The 18969-nt window shown below is 39.1% G+C and overlaps 1 protein-coding gene across 1 annotated transcript in view; it reads left to right on the top strand.

Moving 5' to 3' along the window:
* Positions 1-18969, top strand: part of FBXL13 (F-box and leucine rich repeat protein 13) — a 191738-nt gene that overhangs the window by 24252 nt on the left and 148517 nt on the right. The window contains 4 exon segments of the mRNA XM_060108846.1: positions 65-219; positions 1360-1443; positions 1446-1468; positions 4130-4297. Coding sequence (XP_059964829.1) covers positions 65-219; positions 1360-1443; positions 1446-1468; positions 4130-4297 — 430 coding nt within the window.

Raw genomic sequence — 18969 nt, 5'->3', positions numbered from 1 at the left:
TATTTATTTACTAATGTATTGCTATAACATCAAAATATTATGTTTCTGTATTTTCTGCTTACAGCACATGGAGAGAGATAGCAATACCTCCTACAAATGAAGATGAACTTCTGGCTGAAAAAATGGAAAAATCAATAGAATATGACAATTTCAGACTTTAAAAATGTGTATTTCATCACTGGCACTCTTATGTGAAAGGTCGAAAAGAACGACTTAAAGGTAAATCCTTACATAGTAACAACTGGTTTTTTGTTTTCATGTATCCAAAGTTTCAACAAACTTAACAGTTAAACATAATTTGTACTAAAGAATTTTTTATTATTTTTATGTCTAGAGGATTGTCATGAAATATAAAGCCACTAATTTAAAATATTTAATGAGATATGTCTCAAAGGGTTTTAGTGTAATAGAAAATAGGCATATTTAAAATAAAATTCTATATGTATTTGTGTGATATATATATACAAGTTTCAATGTAAATAGGGATCTACTATTAACTTTTTTACATAACAGAGAGCTAGTATAGATATAGATAGATAGATAGATATCAAAACTGACTATTTTTTGTAGAGAGCTCTTCATTCTTTATAGATATTTCATTTAATGAATACCTGAGAAAACTTAAAGAAAAATAAGTTTAAGTTTTACTTAAACCCTTGATAGTTGTAATGAGTGGACAGCGCATGTATGTGCTCTTAGGAGCAAGAATAGAGATTTTATCCAGCTCACTAGATACTGATTTGTTTATGGCTGCTGCAAATCAGAGAATCATTTCCTCTTGATTGTCTCCTGTTGGTACCTCAGAGTGGACCCTCTGATGGTTTTAACATAAGGGTAGTGGGTCTCTATTTCTGAGAGGAAACAATTATCTAAGAGTAGTGTCCCCAGGGCCTGCCTTAATCATCCTCCTTCCCAGCCTGGCCCCTATGTTTGAGCTTTGGCCCCCTGGTTAGGAAAAAAAAAAAAAAATATATATATATATATATATATATAAAACAATCTATTTAATCATAGGGTATTTAACTAAATCAGAATACTACCTCATGATTGTATTTCTATGAATAAATTTGGAAGTTCTGGTTTTATAAAGAACAGATTTGTTAAAAAAGAAATTATATATATCTTGACATTTTATTGCATCTATTATATCTTAATTTATAAGGGCAAAGGTGATGTTTACAGGTTAATAAAGTCTCAGGAGTACTGTCTACTGCTGTCAAAAGTAATTTCATATGTAATTAAAATAAAAAACTATCAGATGCAACATTGGTTCATATTATAAACATGATAGAGTCTTAAACACTTTGTTTTTTTAGAGCAGCTTTAACTATATACAGTAATCTAATGCACTTTCTTCAGATACACGACTGCGGGTACAACAGATGTTCTACTGCTACAAGCTGATAATTATCCTAACTAAATGGAGGGATAAAGCAAGACACAAGTAAAAAAGAGAGACGATGAGCTGGTGTGGCATATTGGAAACAATTTTTTTAGAAACTGAATTTTGCTGCTACATTGATGTTGCCTCAGATAATAATGCTGTGTGGAAAACACTAAAGTCCTGAATATTATACACTTTTAATGGGGTCCTTGTTCTTTTAACTTAGTAATTTAAATGTCACCTCAGCTACCCAAAATATTTCCTAAAATATTCTGTTGTTTCATTTCAACTATGAACATCAAGGAAAAATCTTTTTAACATTTTGTTTAAATTTATTGATAAAGACACCAAGATTTTTTGTTTAAGCAAGTGTTTAGGTGGATATAGATGTCTAAAGTGGAAGAGAAACTGTTTGATATGATTATAACAGAGAAATAAATGATAAAGACTAAATTTATTCTTTTCTAGATAAGATTAAATTGCTATTTATTCTTTTTCAACATTCAATTTAATAAATTATAATCTTAATACTAAATTTTTTTTTTTTTTTTTTTTTTGCGGTATGCGGGCCTCTCACTGTTGTGGCCTCCCCCGTTGTGGAGCACAGGCTCCGGACGCGCAGGTTCCGGACGCGCAGGCTCAGCGGCCATGGCTCACGGGCCCAGCCGCTCCGCGGCATATGGGATCCTCCCAGACCGGGGCACGAACCCGTATCCCCTGCATCGGCAGGCGGACTCTCAACCACTTGCGCCACCAGGGAGGCCCTAAATTATTTTTTAAACTACTAAATTGCTAAATTTAAAGGATCATTCTTAACTGGGACACCCATTAGGAATTAAATCAATCAAAACAGAGGATCCAAGCAAACTCCTCCAAACTTAAAAGTATCTCTAGTTTGCTTTAGCTATCAGTACAGTATATTATCATTTAATGTTGTTTTAGAATATTCATAGTAACTAGTAGGAACAGACATAGAAACATGCTGGAATTTTTTGTAGTTACATTATTTAGTAGGTAACGTTTTATTAATATTCTTTGAAATACAAAGTTGGGATAAATAGGAAGGAAAAAAATAGGAAGAAATCAACCCCCCTGTTTTATGGTTGCCCTGTGGAGGGGAAGATCAGTGCCTCTCACCCCAGATTGTTTCAGATATTGACACTGACGATACTACGTATGTACCAAGAGAGTAAGAAAAGATTTATTACTCACATAATGCTTGAAACAGTGCTAGAGTCTGCGGAGGAGACTGAGACGCATAAAGCACTGATCATTCTTGCTCTCTAAAAGTTTATCATCCCCTGGTATTGAACTGGTGTTCTTACCGGATGTCCTCTAGCACCTGCCTTTTGTGGACTACATTTTCAACGTTGCCAGTTAAATGGTTGTACTTTGGGTACCACTGTTTTAGTCTGGTCGTTCTGTGTTTTCCACCACTTTTTGTACTAAGCTAATTTTTTTATTTTTTATTTTTTTTTAAAAATTTTTTGCTTTATAACAAATTTAATCAGTTATACATATACATATGTTTCCATATCCCCTCCCTTTTGCGTCTCCCTCCCACCCTCCCTATCCCACCCCTCCAGGCGGTCACAAAGCACCGAGCTGATCTCCCTGTGCTATGCGGCTGCTAAGCTAATGTTTTGACCTGGCCCCTAGCCTGGTCATTGATTGTCTAATGGTGAAAAGGTAACTGTGCATGACCAGGTTGCCCCTTTTCCATCCCCTTAAACTGAACATCCCTGAGAGCAGGCCGTATTGTTCTCTTAACCATCCTCATACACTGAGCACAATGTTTTGTAGTAGTTGATATATATAAATATATATGATAATAATATCCTCAATATAGATATGTATTAAATAGTTAGAGAAAATGTTCTCTTTTAGCTCTGTGATATCTTGGTCTAACAATATTCCTAGGCCAGTATTCACTAGGGTGGAGTGAGGATGGCAGGTGTCTGCTGGGAGGAGAGGCAGGGAACACTTGTATGTACTAGCTCTCCAGTGTGTGCTCTTCCTTAGGCTCTAATATATCCATATATTACACCAAAATCGTGTGTGTGTGTGTGTGTTTGTATGGGCACAACATTTATTTACCCTGTGGGTGTTTTCTTGATTATGCAGTTTTAAGGAATGTATTGAAAGTTAAAATGGGGACTTCCTGTAATGATAGATTAGGCAATTCTCCAAATTCTTTCCTTCTGACTCTCTCTCTTTTTAAAAATATTTATTTATTTTTATTTTTAATTTATTTTTTTCATCTTTGGCTACACCATGTGGCTTGTGGGATCTTAGTTCCCCGACCAGGGATTGAACCCAGGCTCTAGGCAGTGAGAGCACAGAGTCCTAAGCAGCAGACCGCTGGGGAATTCCCCTAACTCTCCTTCTATAGTTCCATGCTAACCCTCACCCTTCCATGCCCCACATACCAGTTCTGGCATTACCAGAACCTTGACTCTCTGGGATTCAGCTTCCTCATCTCTAAAAGAGAAGGCTGGACCACATCTTCAAGGTGACTGCCTATGTCAATGTTGTATGACAACTGGTGGAAATGATCTATAATGGTGATTCAGAGACTACACATTATTACACATGCTATGTAATGATAATTTATATAATGACAATGATGATAATAAATAATGTTTAATTGGTGCTATGATTGTATCAAGCATTGTGTTTTACATGTATCATCTCATTTAATCCTTACAAGAGTTCCATGGAATTTGTAAATTATTTTCATGGCAGATGTTAAAGCATGAACTTCAATTAAAAAAATGGAGAAGCAAGTTAAAACTCAGAGTAAATTCTAAAGAAGAATACATTTCTCCTGAACAAAATGTGTCTGAAGTCTTTCTTGTAGGTGAGAATCCTGAATTTGACGTTTCACAGTTACCCAAAAGAACAGTATTACAGGTTCGTATGAATTCATATGTCTTAACTAGTTATTTTCACAATGTTTGTTTAAAGAGTGGTTTTATGAACCTTGCATGAATGATGGAAGCCATATTTTGAAGAAAAATTTTTTTTTTTTTTTTTTTTTTTTTTTTTTTGCGGTATGCGGGCCTCTCACTGTTGTGGCCTCCCCCGTTGCGGAGCACAGGCTCCGGACGCGCAGGCTCCGGACGCGCAGGCTCAGCGGCCATGGCTCACGGGCCCAGCCGCTCCGCGGCATATGGGATCCTCCCAGACCGGGGCACGAACCCGTATCCCCTGCATCGGCAGGCGGACTCTCAACCACTTGCGCCACCAGGGAGGCCCGAAGAAAAATATTTTTTTACAACTAGCTTTGGGCTATTTCATTTTTTGGAAGTCATCAATTTGGATGGCTGTAAATTGTTATAACAATCAAAAATGGAGAAATTAAAGCTATAGTAAATAAGAATGAAAGGAATGCCTGTCTTCCTCCTTCAAGCATATATTGTCATTTAAGGTACAATAGATTTTAGATAACCCAATGCTTAGCTTTTAATCTCTAATCCCTAATCTTTTAATCTTTTTTTGTTTGTTTGTTTGTTTGTTTTGTGGTATGCGGGTCTCTCACTGCTGTGGCCTCTCCCTTTTCGGAGCACAGGCTCCAGACGTGCACGCTCAGTGGCCATGGCTCACGGGCCCGGCCGCTCCACGGCATGTGGGATCTTCACAGACCGGGGCACGAACCCGTGTGGCAGGCAGACTCCCAACCACTGTGCCATGAGGGAAGCCCCCTAATCTTTTAATCTTTACGTTATACCTACACCCCAGAATATAAATGGGGCTTGTCATATTGCACCTTTCAGTTAGTTAAAATATTTATGCCTATCATCTTTCTTCCATAGATCATGAGTTCATAACAACAAGAATCAGGTATCTATAGCTTACAACTCATTGAATTGATCTCTGAAATATAAGCCATAATTCCAACTACTGGTTATATTCTTTCCTATTTTGATAAATAAGCAATTTCTACTTTGTGGGACTACCTGATAAATGGTGGGATAGTTGTAAAATATCGTCTTATTCTGGTTGATGGCAGATTTACATTATAAAATTCCATGTATTAAATCCATCCTTCTAAATGTAGAGACTTGAGCTCAGGTTATTTTGCGAAACAAGATATCTATACCTATATTTATATCTAATCTTGCACTTTATGTATGGTATAGAGTTAGGATGAGGACATTTTTCTCCACTGTTTCCTCTTTATAAATTGCCTGCTCATCTCTTGCTTGTTTTTAAATTGGAATTCTTATAATTTTCTAACAGTTCATAATAGCTCTTTATATACTGGTAATATTCACCCTTTGCCTGGAATGTATTTGAGATTTTTTCCCCTACACTTGATGCTTGCTTTCAATTTTGCCCATGGAGTCTTTTTTTTTTTTTTTTGCGGTACGCGGGCCTCTCACTGTTGTGGCCTCTCCCGTTGCGGAGCACAGGCTCTGGACGCGCAGGCTCAGCAGCTATGGCTCACGGGCCCAGCCACCCCGCGGCATGTGAGATCCTCCCGGACCGGGGCACGAACCCGTGTCCCCTGCATCGGCAGGCGGACTCTCAACCACTGCGCCACCAGGGAAGCCCCCATGGAGTCTTTTGATGAGATAAATTTTAAAGCTTTAAGTAACAGAGTCTATTACTGTTGCCCTAATTGTTTCTCTTTTTGTGTCATATTAATATGTCATTCTTAGCTATTTTTCTAAGCCATATCACACTCCTTCCTACACTTATGCAGCTGCTTTTTGTCTTTGAACTCCTACGTTTTGACTGCTGTTTCTTTATTTACATTGTAAGCAGCTGCATTTTTAATTTATTGCACATTATGCCTTAGAATAATTTTTTATCCCTTTACATAGGATGTAAGAACCTAACAAGAGTATGCTTTCACTTCCCCCCTCCTGTGCTTCATGCTATTATTGATGCATTTTATTTCTATGTATTTATAAACCCTACATTAGAACTTATTTTTGCTTTAAACGGTCAATTATATTTTATTCAGCATGTATTTTTCATTTTTAACAATCTCAAACAGAAAAGTTGCAAGTACAACACAAAGAACTCTTTTTCCTGAAATAGTTGGGAGTAAGTTGCTGACATGATGCCCTATCACCCCTAAATATTATTGGTGTATTTACTATAAACAAGGGCATCGGGCTTCCCTGGTGGCGCAGTGGTTGAGAGTCTGCCTGCTGATGCAGGGGACACGGGTTCGTGCCCCGGTCTGGGAGGATCCCACGTGCCGCGGAGCTGCTAGGCCCGTGAGCCATGGCCACTGAGCCTGCGCATCCAGAGCCTGTGCTCTGAAATGGGAGAGGCCACAACAGTGAGAGGCCCGCGTGCCGCAAAAAAAACAAAACAAAAAAACAAAAAAAAAAAACCAAGGGCACCCTCTTACAGTCAGCCATCAAAATCCTCGGACCTAATTTGGGTATCCCCAGTTGTCCCAATAATGTAAAAGGATGCAGTCCAGAATCACACAGAACAGTTGATTATCATGGCCTTTCCTCTCCTTTAGTCTGCCTTTCTTTAATTTTCATTCCCTTGACATGAAGATCAGGCCAGGTTTACTGTAGAAGATCTCTTAATTTGAGCTTGTTTTATGTTTCCTCAAGAATAGATCTGGGTTCTGCCTTTTTGCTGGAAATACCACAGACATCATGCCGTGCTCTTCTCACTGCATCCTATCAGTGGCACAGGATTTGGATTTGCCCAGGATTGGTGATTTCATGGTGGCTGCTTGTTGAAAGTGGTGTCTGCTAGGCTTCTCCACTATTCAGTTGCCCCCTTTGTAATGGATGTGCATTTCGTGGGTAGGTACTTTACAATTATACAAATATACCCATTCCTCATCAAACTTTTAGTTTATTTATATCAGTATGGACTCATGGTTTTCTATTTTATTCAATGGGTTATAACCCATTACTATCACTGTTTATTTTGGTGCTCAAATTGTTCCAGATTCAGTGGGAGTCCTTTCAGGTTGTCTTCTCTGTCCCTTTGATGTATAACTATCACCCTCTGAGCACTTCCTTACTTTATAGCACAGCATGATGTCCCAGGCTCCTCTTGTACTTTACATGCTCCACCCTGGATAGGTCATTTCTCTAGGACTCTTTGAATCCTTTTATTTATTTATTTATTTTGAATCCTTTTTAATGGAGAATTGCACATAGGAACCAAGATTTGAACTCCATCTGTGTTCATCACCATTGAAGTGTTACTTCTCCCATGCCTTCTCAGTAGACAGAACTAGAGACTGTAAGTAGGAACACACATATACATATTTCCCCCCGTATCTATGTACCTCTATATACCTAAAAAACCTAAAATAGGGCTTCCCTGGTGGCGCAGTGGTTGAGAGTCCGCCTGCCGATGCAGGGGACATGGGTTCGTGCCCCGGTCCGGGAAGATCCCACATGCCGCTGAACGGCTGGGCCTGTGAGCCATGGCCGTTGAGCCTGCGCGTCCGGAGCGCAACGGGGAGAGGCCACAACAGTGAGAGGCCCGCGTACCGCAAAAAAAAAAAAAAAAAAAAAAACCTAAACTAAACCTAAACTGTATGTGGATACTTCCAGGTCCAATTTAGCACCACACGGCTCATACTAGTCTTCTCCTGTTACATATCTGCAATGTCCTTCTCCAACAGTAAGAATCCCAGCTCTCATTATTCCTCATGTATTTACTTATTTGATCACCCCCCCTGTGTGTAAGCAGTCACACACGTGGCTGCCACTGTTCCCTCCCTGTGTGGCTACCTTCCTCATCCTGCTCAGGCTTTGACATCCCTCGCCATGCAGAGGCCCTCCTCACGCTGCTTGGGCTCTGACATCCTATGCCAGTTGCTTTTCCTCCTACGTAGTTGCCTTTCTAACTCTGTTTGGGCTAACACGCCCTGCACTGAGTACCTTCCTATGTAGGTGCCCTCCTTACCCTACTCAGGCTCTGACGCTCCATGCGTGGGCTGCCCCTCTTTGGGGATGCCCACCTTATACTGAATAGGCTCTGTCACCACATGCCCCCCTCCTCCCCCAGTAGAGCCACTCTCCACATCCCACTTAGCTCCTGGTATGTTACACAGGGTTTCACTTCCTTGGTTCCCCCTCCTTGTCCTGCTCAGGTTCTGACATCCCACAGTGGCTGCCCCTCCTTAGAGACTTCCTCCTCGTTCCTTGCAGACTTCGACATCTTACATTATACTTCTATGTGGACGAAGGCCCTTCTCAGTCTGCTTGTTCTCTGACTGCCTGTGCAGGGCAGATGTCCTCTTCTTGGGCTCCATCTACTTTGGGCTCCAGCATCCCACAGTGAGCCATGCTTCCTCATCTGTCTTCCTTTTTCCACTGGGGCTCTGATAGTCTACTCTGGGACATTCCTCCTTGGGGACACCCTCCTCACCTGTTTTGTGCAAGGAAGGCTGCTCCACTGAGTGGATGCTCCCCTTTATGTACCCTAGTTCTGATGCCCTGTTCTAGGCCAAAAGAGCCCCCTCTGCGTCCCTTACCCTGGCATGGATGCCTGCTTTGCTTGGGCCAATCTAATGGCTTTAGGACTGAATTGTATTGAAAGAAGAAAGCGAAAGGGTAGTGGAAGGGATTCATTATCTTTTTTTTTAATATAAATTTATTTTATTTTTTAAATTTTTGTCTGGGTTGTGTCTTCGCTGCTGTGCGCGGGCTTTCTCTAGTTGCGGAGAGTGGGGGCTACTCTTTGTTGCGGTGCACAGGCTTCTCACTGTGGTGGCTTCTCTTGTTGTGGAGCATGGGCTCTAGGCAAGCAGGCTTCAGTAGTTGTGGCTTGTGGGCTCTAGAGCGCAGGCTCAGTAGTTGTGGCGCACGGGCTTAGTTGCTCCGCGGCATGTGGGATCTTCCCGGACCAGGACTCGAACCCGTGTTCCCTGCATTGGCAGGTGGATTCTTAGCCACTGAGCCACCAGGGAAGCCCAGGGTTCATTATCTTTTAAAGAAATTTAAAACTCAGAAAAAAGTATTTTCTATTTTTCCACAGATAGGTTGATTCTGGTCTTCTTTCTTTTGGTTTAGATTTGAGTTTTCATCTGGAACTATTTTCCTTCAGCATGAAGAACCTCCTTTAACATTTCTTGAAGCACAGGTCTGTCTGTTGGTGTTTAATTTTCTCAACTTGTATTTCTCTGAAAAAGTCTTTATTTTTACTCTGTTTCTGAGAGAGATTTTCTCTAGACATTGACTTCTAGACTGACAGGTTTTTAAAAATTTCATTCATTCCATTTAAAAGATGTCATTCCATTGTCTCCTGGATTGCATTATTTTAAATGAGGAATCAGTGGAATATTTTTTTTCTTCCTTTGTATGTATGTGTCTTTTTCTTTCTGGTTGCTTTGAAGATTTTTCTTTTTATTACTGAATCTTTAGCAATCTGATTTTGATATGCCTTGTAGTTTTCTTTGTGTTTATCCTTCTTAGAATTCATTGAACTCTTGGATATACATGTTTATATTTTTCAGCCATTATTTCTTCAAATATTTTTCTGTCTTCTTCCTCTTTCTGGAACGATTACACATATATTAAACAACTTAATATTGTCCCACATTTCATTGAGTTCCTGTTCATTTTTTAAGCCTTTTTTTTTCTTTCTGTGCTTCATTATGAATAGTGTTTATTGCTATGTCTTCAAGTTCAGCACAGTAAATATACAACTGTCTTTAAAAAGCCATTAACTTCTGTTTAATTACTCACCAAAACTGGCAAAAAAAGGGCACCAACCATTTGCATAATAGATAGCCTGCAACATACTGCTGAATTTTGTAAGTAGGATGAACTTAGCATATTTTAAAATTCTTACTAGCTTTTGTTAACCTCCTTTTTCTTCAACTACCTTAAAAGGGGATAAAAATGCATGAGTCAATTCTGAGTTAAGAAACATCTCAGAAAGATGCAGAGAGGAAGGGCACAATAAACTATAACTTCCTCATAATGTACAGCAAGAAAATCATTGGTTGTTAGTGGCATTTGCCTAGTTTTATAGTAGGGATTTTTTTGTTTTTATTGACTGCCTCCCTCCAAAATAATTAAACAGTGTTTGTTTAGGGAAAAAAAAAGTCAGTGTCTAATCTGCTATTAAGCCATTCCAGTGAATTTTTTCACTATAGATGTTGTATTCATCTCTAGAAGTTTTATGTGGTTCATTAAAAAAAATCTCCACTTCTCTCTCATTTTTCTTTGAAATCCTTGAGCATTTTTATAACAGCTGTTTTAAAGAACTTGTTTACTAGTTTTATTATCCCTGTAATTTCTCTGTGTGTTTACATTCTAAATTTTTCTCTTGGTTATGTGTTGTGTCAGATTTTCCTTCTTTACAGATATAGTAATTTTTTTATTATATGCTGGATGTTTAGTAAGTTACATTGTTGAGTATATTATGTTGTTATTTTTAAGAAGTGTTGAACTGGTTTTGGTAGTCAGTTAACTTACTTGAAGATAAGATTCATCTTTTTTTGTGTGTGTGTGGTACGCGGGCCTCTCACTGTTGTGGCCTCTCCCATTGCGGAGCACAGGCTCCGGACGCGCAGGCTCAGCGGTCATGGCTCACGGGCCCAGCTGCTCTGCGGCATGTGGGATCTTCCTGGACCGGGGCACGAACCCGTGTCCCTTGCATCGGCAGGCGGACTCTTAACCACTGCGCCACCAGGGAAGCCCTAAGCTTCATCTTTTCTCAGCTTTTACTTAAGCTTTGTTAAGGAAAGACTAGAATAACTTATACTCTAGGCTAGTTTTTCCTTACTCCTATCATGTGACCTTCCTGGGTCTTTACTGAATGCCCCAAGTGTTCTGTGGCATGTCTGTACTCTGATTTGTCTCAATTTGCAAATTTTCCAATCCTGTACAAACTATAGTAGTTGTTCTGCTTACAGATTCCCCACAGATGTTTTGTCCCCAGTAGTCACTTTTTTGTTCAGCCTCATGGAGTGTCCCCTGCACACACATTGTTTAAAATGCAAAGATGCAAGGATCCCTATGCAGACTTCTCAAGCTATCTTTTCTGTGTAACTCCCACTTTTCCAGTACTTTGCCGATAAATTCCAGCAACCTCAACATCCTTGAATCCCACTGGGGTTCTATCTCCTTGGCTTAGTGAGACTGCCTGGCACTCTTTCTCTCACAAGTAGCCAAAAAATGTCTCCATGCAGAAAGCCTGGGCTATCATAAGTCTCATCTCATTTATTTTCCTTCTTTCACAGATCCGAATATTGTGATGACTGTTGTCCAACATCTGAAAGCAGTTGTTTCACATATTTTGTCCATTTCTCTAGTTATATATGGTGGGAAGGATAGTTTCATACCATTACCTTATCGTGGCTGGAAGTGGAAGACTGTTGATGGTTTTCCTGAGTGGTATTTAACTTCAGTCACTCCAAACAATGCCTGTCTGTCCTTCTATGGGTCTCTTCCTTCCATTGCTTACAGAGACTGTTTCAGCTCTTATTTATGGACTAAATGTTTGTGTCCTCCCCTCCCCATTCCTGTGCTGAAGCCCTAACTTCCAATGTGACTGTATTTGGAGATAGGGCCTGTGAAGAGATGATTAGGGTTAAATCACGAGGTTGGGGTCCTAATCCAATAGGGTGGTTGCCTGTATAAGAAGAGGCAGAGACGCCAGCGCTCTCTCTCCGCCATGTGAGTACACAGCAAGAAGGCAGAGAAGAGAGAACTCCCACCAGGAACCAAACTGGACACAATCTTGATCTCGGACTTCCCACCATCCAAAACTATGAGAAATACACTTCTGTTGTTTAAGCCACCTCATCTATGGTATTTTGTTATGGTACCCTGAGCAGACTATGACCACTCTTCAGTTTTTCATGCTAAATCCCCCACTTCAGTGACCTTCACCTTCACTTTCCATCTTTCTTCACTGAGAAAATACATGCCATCAGGTAGGAACTCCTTCAACTTACTTCCTGACCCCTTTCCTCAATCCTGTTCTCCTGATCTCTCTACCCTCTTTTCAAATGTACCAACCATGCCCATCTTTGCTTCCTCTTCTGTTCTAAGGGCATTTTGCCTATATAATGTAGAATATTTATATTAGATGTTTTTCTCTAATTTCTGCCATGGGTAGTGATGAAAGCTATTATCAGGCCATTATTAATATCAGTTTTGAGTCAGTGAGGAGTAGTCGACAGAAAGTTGCATAATGAACTTCAAATACAACACAGTTTCTCAACATGGTTTTGTTGCCCGTTAGTCAAGGCACTCAATGGTATACACATACTAGATTATTCCTGGATGTCTAGGAGTATGTCTTATTCATATTATATTCCCTGATTTACAAGCATACAGAATATTTTAAAATATTTATCAAGTGAATGAATATGTCATTTAAGAAATTATACTGTGCTGCTCCAATTCAAGGTTAAGAAAGATGGTGCAGATCTAGAATAAAAACATCAAAGTTTTCCTCAGGCTGTTTCTTGTGCTTGTGACAGTCAAATCTCTAAACAATTATTGATGAATAGACATAAAAGGTAAGCTTTCAGTCACTGAAAAATAATCCTAGGGCTGATTGAAGAGAAAAGGGGTAAGGTTCTGAAAGATCTTTAGGTCTTAAGAACACAGCACCTTTCTTTTTATGGGCCTCCATACAGATGACTTAAGGAGAGCATAAAAACATTTAAGTCCCTAGTCTCAGAAGCTGATTGGATGCAAACACTTCGGTGTGCTTCAAAGTAGCTATTTTATGCACAATATTCTGGGTCTAGTAATTCTCTAAGGTATCAGCTTATACTGCCTTCACCTACCAATATAGGAAAACCTGACTGATAGTGGGGCTTAAAGAAATAAGGGCTTATTTTTCTCCTATAACACAAGGTCCAGAGGAAGGCAATCCAGGGCTGGTTCTCCATAATGCCAATAAAAGTGGAAATTTTCTGTCTTTTCACTCCACAGTCCTTAGTATCCTCTTGCTTATTGTCTCATGGTTCCAATATGGCTACTCCTCTTCCAGCCTCATATTCATTCAGCAGGCCAGGAGAAGGGGGAAAATCACAGTGGTAGAAGGCAAATGGTTCCCTACCTTTGTTTATTAGGAAAGCCAAAGTTTCCCCAAGACCCCACAGTCAAGAATTTCAGTGATGTGCTTTAGGTTAGAACTTTGTCACTAGGCCAGGTCTAACTGCAAGATTGCTATGGGCAGGAGGGGACTTTGAGTGGGGGATTGGATGAGATAATTGGGCAATCAGCCTCACTGAAGGTGCATTTGAACTGCCAGTCATCAGACAGTATTTAAAAGGGCGTTCCTCCTTGTCAGAAAAAAATGTTGGTTTCAGTAAAAAGCAAAATAGCAATTACAACAGATAAGAAACAAGAAGATGTTTTACATAGTTGCTGCAGAGGAACTCTGGTTTAATACTCTTCTGTCTTCCAGTTCAGAGAAACAAAAATGTCAACTAATAAAGAACCACAGAACCCAGAGCCAGTAAACCACTTTATAATGTGATCCGGGCCCTAACAGAAACTTGTACATGGAAACTTCAACAGTTATGATGAGCTATGAACTTGCATGCTTTCTCATAAGAAGTCTTTTGGTTTGATAATATGATTAAAAGTCCAGGCATAGGGCTCAGGAGAACTAGGTTCATATCTTGCCTTAGCTACTCACTAGCAATACGACCTTGGGCAGTTTCAACCCTCTTGGCCCTTGATTTTTAAGACTTCCACATTCTCATCACCCCGACAAAACTCTAAACTTACAGAGACGAGTTTATGTTGAATTAATTGACGTTTGGATTCACTTTGGAAAAATCTCATATCAGGATATGGGAAACATGTAGAATTACTGGGGATTTTGCTCAGGACAATGAAAATCATTGCCAGTTTTTGCATTTTAAATGTTTCTTTATGATGTCATGTCATGGGTTATGATCAGCCTTCCTGTCCCTCCTTCCACCCTAATTCTCACCCCCACCTCTTTGTGGAATGATATTGAGGCCTTTTGGGATCAGATTTATAGAGTCTACCAGAGTGCTCAAACCACAGCATGATCTAGAAAAGAACATAGAGATTTTTGTGCTGAGCTATGACCTTTTTCAGGAGGGACAGCTGAGGATCTGAGAAATTAAATGACATCCCCAAAGCCAGACAACTACAAAACTGAGACCAGAATCTGGTTTTACTGACTACTTGGGTAAAATTATAGCCTCTATATCACTCTGGTTTTTCCTCTTGGAGAATTCTAAAGAAATAGAATAAGAATATATACGCACACATATATATGTAATTATATTGATATATGTAAAATAATCATTTATAATATGTGTACATATGAGTAAAATAATTGTGAGACAAAAAACAATAATTAAGAACCATTATATTCAAAATAGATAGCTAGTGGGAAGCAGCTGCACAGCACAGGGAGATCAGCTGGGTTCTTTGCGACCACCTAGAAGGGTGGGATAGGGAGGGTGGGAGGGAGACGCAAGAGAGAGGAGATTTGGGGATGTATGTATATGTATAGCTGACACACTTTGTTATAAAGCAGAAACTAACACACCATTGTAAAGCAATTATACTCCAATAAAGATGTTTAAAAAAAAGAACCATTATATTCAATACATCTGTTTAGTTGTACTACCCTTAAAAAAATACAAGAGGAACTTTAAAAATTACTCAATCTTGACATGACACTAAAGCACAGAATTATTTTTGGAGATAGTCTCAAATTTTTCCCAATCAAATAAATTGTCAAGAATATCCATTAAAATGTATAGGTAATAAAAGAGTGAATTTATATAATATTATAAAATTGGAAATTAATGATTCTAACACTCCTGTCTTAAACAGTTGGGTTTATTAAGCTTATTAATGCAATAGATTTGCAGAATTAATTTTTTAAATCATAGTTTTAAAATGGCATTTAATTTGGTGACTTCTCTGGTCAATGAATTCTCAGGGACTTAAGAAACAAAACATAAAAATGTAACGTGAGTTGGATCTAAACTTTAAAGTGTTTGGAAGTGTTAGTTTTCAAAATAGTGATTTGTATATTTAGACTGCCTAATGTTTTGAAGGAATAATTGAAAACAGCAATCAGTTTCAATTATTGCGATACAATTTGAACCTAACTTGGAAAACTGTAGGCTTGCTTTTTAGGTTCAGTTGCATCAACTCATGAAAACAAGTCAGGTTCTGTTTCACTATCAGTTTCCTTAGTATCATTTACCCATTACGAAAGGCTTTGTTAGATGGTAGAGCTCATACACTATCAGTCAAACTCAGAGCTATTTGGGAAGTTTGGCAAAGATCATTTTCCATGAAAATGCAACGTTTTTTTTTTTTTTGTATGTGTGTAGTTTGACAAGCAATACAGAGAAAACCCTTATGCTGATGAATTTGGAAAGTCTAAATAATCTAGTCAAGTAATGTAGTTGTCCTAAAATAAAAAAGTGCTTGATTAGTTTAATAATATAAGTAGTATCTTAGGGCTGTCTTTCATTTTAAACAACTGTAACTTTTTGTTTGTTTGTAAAAGATAATAGTGTGTGGACTTGCAAAGACTTGTAAAATCACCTTCAGATTTTATAGTGTTGATGACTCATCTCACTTGGGGAATAAAGTCCCTGGAAAAACGTTAAAACTTGTACCACGTTGCAGGAGAGAAACCAGATGGTTCAGGCCTGTTAGATTAAATTACTTGGAATTCTAAAACAAAAGAGTGGTCTCAATGACTTCTTGAGTTTATGTTTTGATAACCTCAGAGGTCAGTCTGACCTCAATTCACTAAAGCAGAGTGGTTCCAAGTTTCTTAGGCATGTACTGCGTGAACTTCAGATAAGGGAGCTTCCAAAACCACACTGCTCCATCAAAGAACTATGTGTGTGTTGGCTCAATCTGTGGTGTGGGTGAAAAAGCAGATGAAGCCCAACATCTAAAAATTGCTTTAGGATCAGTTTATTTTGGGTATAAGATTGCTGTGCCCATAGACCTGGCTTTCATCACTTCAGCCCTAATCAGTAACACTACCTAAGTTAAGAAGTTTACAAATGATTCTGATATAAAGTTTTCATGACTTTTAAATTGTAGAAGATGCTACATTAATTTTAGCAGGAACCACCCTTGCAAAATGATACATCATTTGTAAGATGAAAAACTACAGCACATAAAGAGGCAGCTACATGGAAATTGAGAGTGTGCTCTGGAGTCTGAATAGCTGATTCCATCACTAGCTGCATGACCTTGGGCATCTTGCTTAATTTTTTGTTTCTAAGCTGTCTCATTTGTAATGAAAGGATAATAATAATATCTCCTGCACTTGCTATTGTGAGGATTAAATGAGTTAATACACACAAAGTGCTTAGAACAATGCCCAGCACACCTAATTTCTCAGAAGTTACTATTTTTAATATATTGAATTTAGATGGCTGAATGACAGGAAGCCACTGAAGAGAAAGTCAGGAAGACTGGATTCTAAACGTAGCCCTGCTGGTTCTGTCAGCTTGCTGACCTCCCACAGGCCATCTAAGTTCTCTTACCCTCAGTTTAAAGACTTTGAAAATTCCCAGCAAAAAGTACGTATGTGTTCGTAGTTTCTTCTGTAAAATGAGGGTGGGCTAGATAGCTTCTAGGATCACTTCCAGCTTTAAACATCTATGACTCTTGGATGAAAACAAGCATCCCAGTAGAGGAAAATGTAAGAAGTGAATGCAGAAAATCCTACAGAGGGCTTTGCCCATGCTCATATCCCATAGGGAACTCTTCTCCATCTGCTGTTAGTTTGACTAAGTCTCTGTTTACGTCTCAGAATGTTCCCCATTGGAAAGACCTCTCCTGATTACTCAATCTAAAATCAATCCTTGCTCTAAGGCCTATTCTTTTCCTTTATAGCACTTCTCATTGTACATAACTATCATTTTTAATAGTGTTCTTGTTTTTTTTGTCTGTCTCTCCCACTAAATTGTATGCTTTGGGGGTTTTGGAATTACATCTGTTTTGATTACTTCTGTTGACCTAAAACAAATATACTGTCAGGCAATTCTCCAGCAAAGATGTGTTTATTCAGGAGCGGAAGAGAATTGCAGTTGGAGGTCTGTAACCATTATGAGTCCTGCGCAAGTCCCCCAACGGCAAGGGAAGGAGAGCGCTTTTATAAGAAGGAAAAGGAAGTTGGGAGGGCTAAGTAAACAAAGATCCCATGGCTTCTCCCTGCCTGAGTCTTTGCCATGGAAAGAAGAGTTCTTCCTGTTGGGCTCTGCTATCCTTGCAGGTGTAAGAGCTCTCCTTTCTGGTCTCCCAAATCTATTTAATTGAAGTTTCTGTTTATTGATTGTTTACATTTCTTTATCCTCAGCACCTAAGAGGTTGGCACAAGCAGGTGCTCAGTAAAGATTTTATTTTATTTATTTAATAACTATGTTGAACGCCTACAATGTACAAGGCTTTGTTTTAGGTATTGGGGAAATAGTGGTGGATTAGACAAATACCTTGCTCTCAAGGGGCTTATATTTTAGTGTGAAGAATCAGACAGCAAACAAGGAAACAAATACACAAGGACATGTCATATAGAATTAAATGCTGTGAAGAAAATATATCAGGGTAAAAGATGAACACCTTTACTAAAAGGAACCACAAAAGCAAAGGTGGGGATGTAAATTGTTGTGGCCGCTATGAAAAACATCGAAGTTCCTCAAAAAATTAAAAACAGAACTACCATATGATTCAGCAATTCCACTTCTGGGTATTTATCTGAAGGGAACAAAAACACTAACTCAAAAAGATGCCCCATGTTCACTGCAGCATTATTTACAATTAGCCAAGACAAGGAAACAAACTGAGTATCCATCAACAGATGAATGGATAAAGGAAAATGTGATATATATAGATACCTAGATATATCTAGATATCTATATCTATGTATAAAGACCCAACCCTTAGTTGGGTCTTCCAGCATCTATTCTTGACCTTGACCTTCCAACTCATTCTTCATTTGCCCACCAGAGATGTCTTTCTAAAGTCACATTTATTCGTGTTACTTTCCTGCTTAAAATCTCTCCTTGACTCCCCATCGGCTCTATCATTGCCCACAAAGCCCTTTCTGTCCCCCTCATTACCTTTCAGCTTCATTCTGCACCATTTCTCCACAGGACTCTCTGGCTCTAGCCATACTGAGTTCCCTAGCCTACTACTCAAGTGTAAGACACTCTCTCCAGCCATTATGCCCTTTCTGTATAGGGTCCCCTTCTCTTCTTTGACTGGCTCCCTCCCGTCTAGGCACAGCTCAGATGCCATCTTTTCCAGAAAGGCTACCTTTCATCTTCTGTCCTCTCCCCTAGTCTTGGTTAGTTACTCTTCATATGTGTTCCCAGAGCCCCTGAAGCATTTCTTACTGTCTGTTATAACTGGCTATTTTCTGTTTTCCTCTTGGACTGTAAGTGCCTTGAGGACAGGGACGGTGGCTTACATGCTTTGAATTCATAACCCCTAGATGCTCAATAAATGTTGGTTGAATAAATGAATGGGAAATGATTTTTTCCCCTTTCAGCCCCACCGCCACAAACTTGGTCTCATTCCCAGGAATTTCTTTTTTTCTTTTTTTCTTTTTTTTGGCGGTATGCGGGCCTCTCACTGCCGTGGCCTCTCCCA

The sequence above is a fragment of the Mesoplodon densirostris genome, chromosome 9 (assembly GCF_025265405.1).
Source record: "Mesoplodon densirostris isolate mMesDen1 chromosome 9, mMesDen1 primary haplotype, whole genome shotgun sequence".
In the NCBI taxonomy this organism is placed as follows: domain Eukaryota; kingdom Metazoa; phylum Chordata; class Mammalia; order Artiodactyla; family Ziphiidae; genus Mesoplodon; species Mesoplodon densirostris.
Note: the sequence above shows the minus strand (reverse complement) of the source record. Positions and strands in the feature narration are given on the sequence as shown.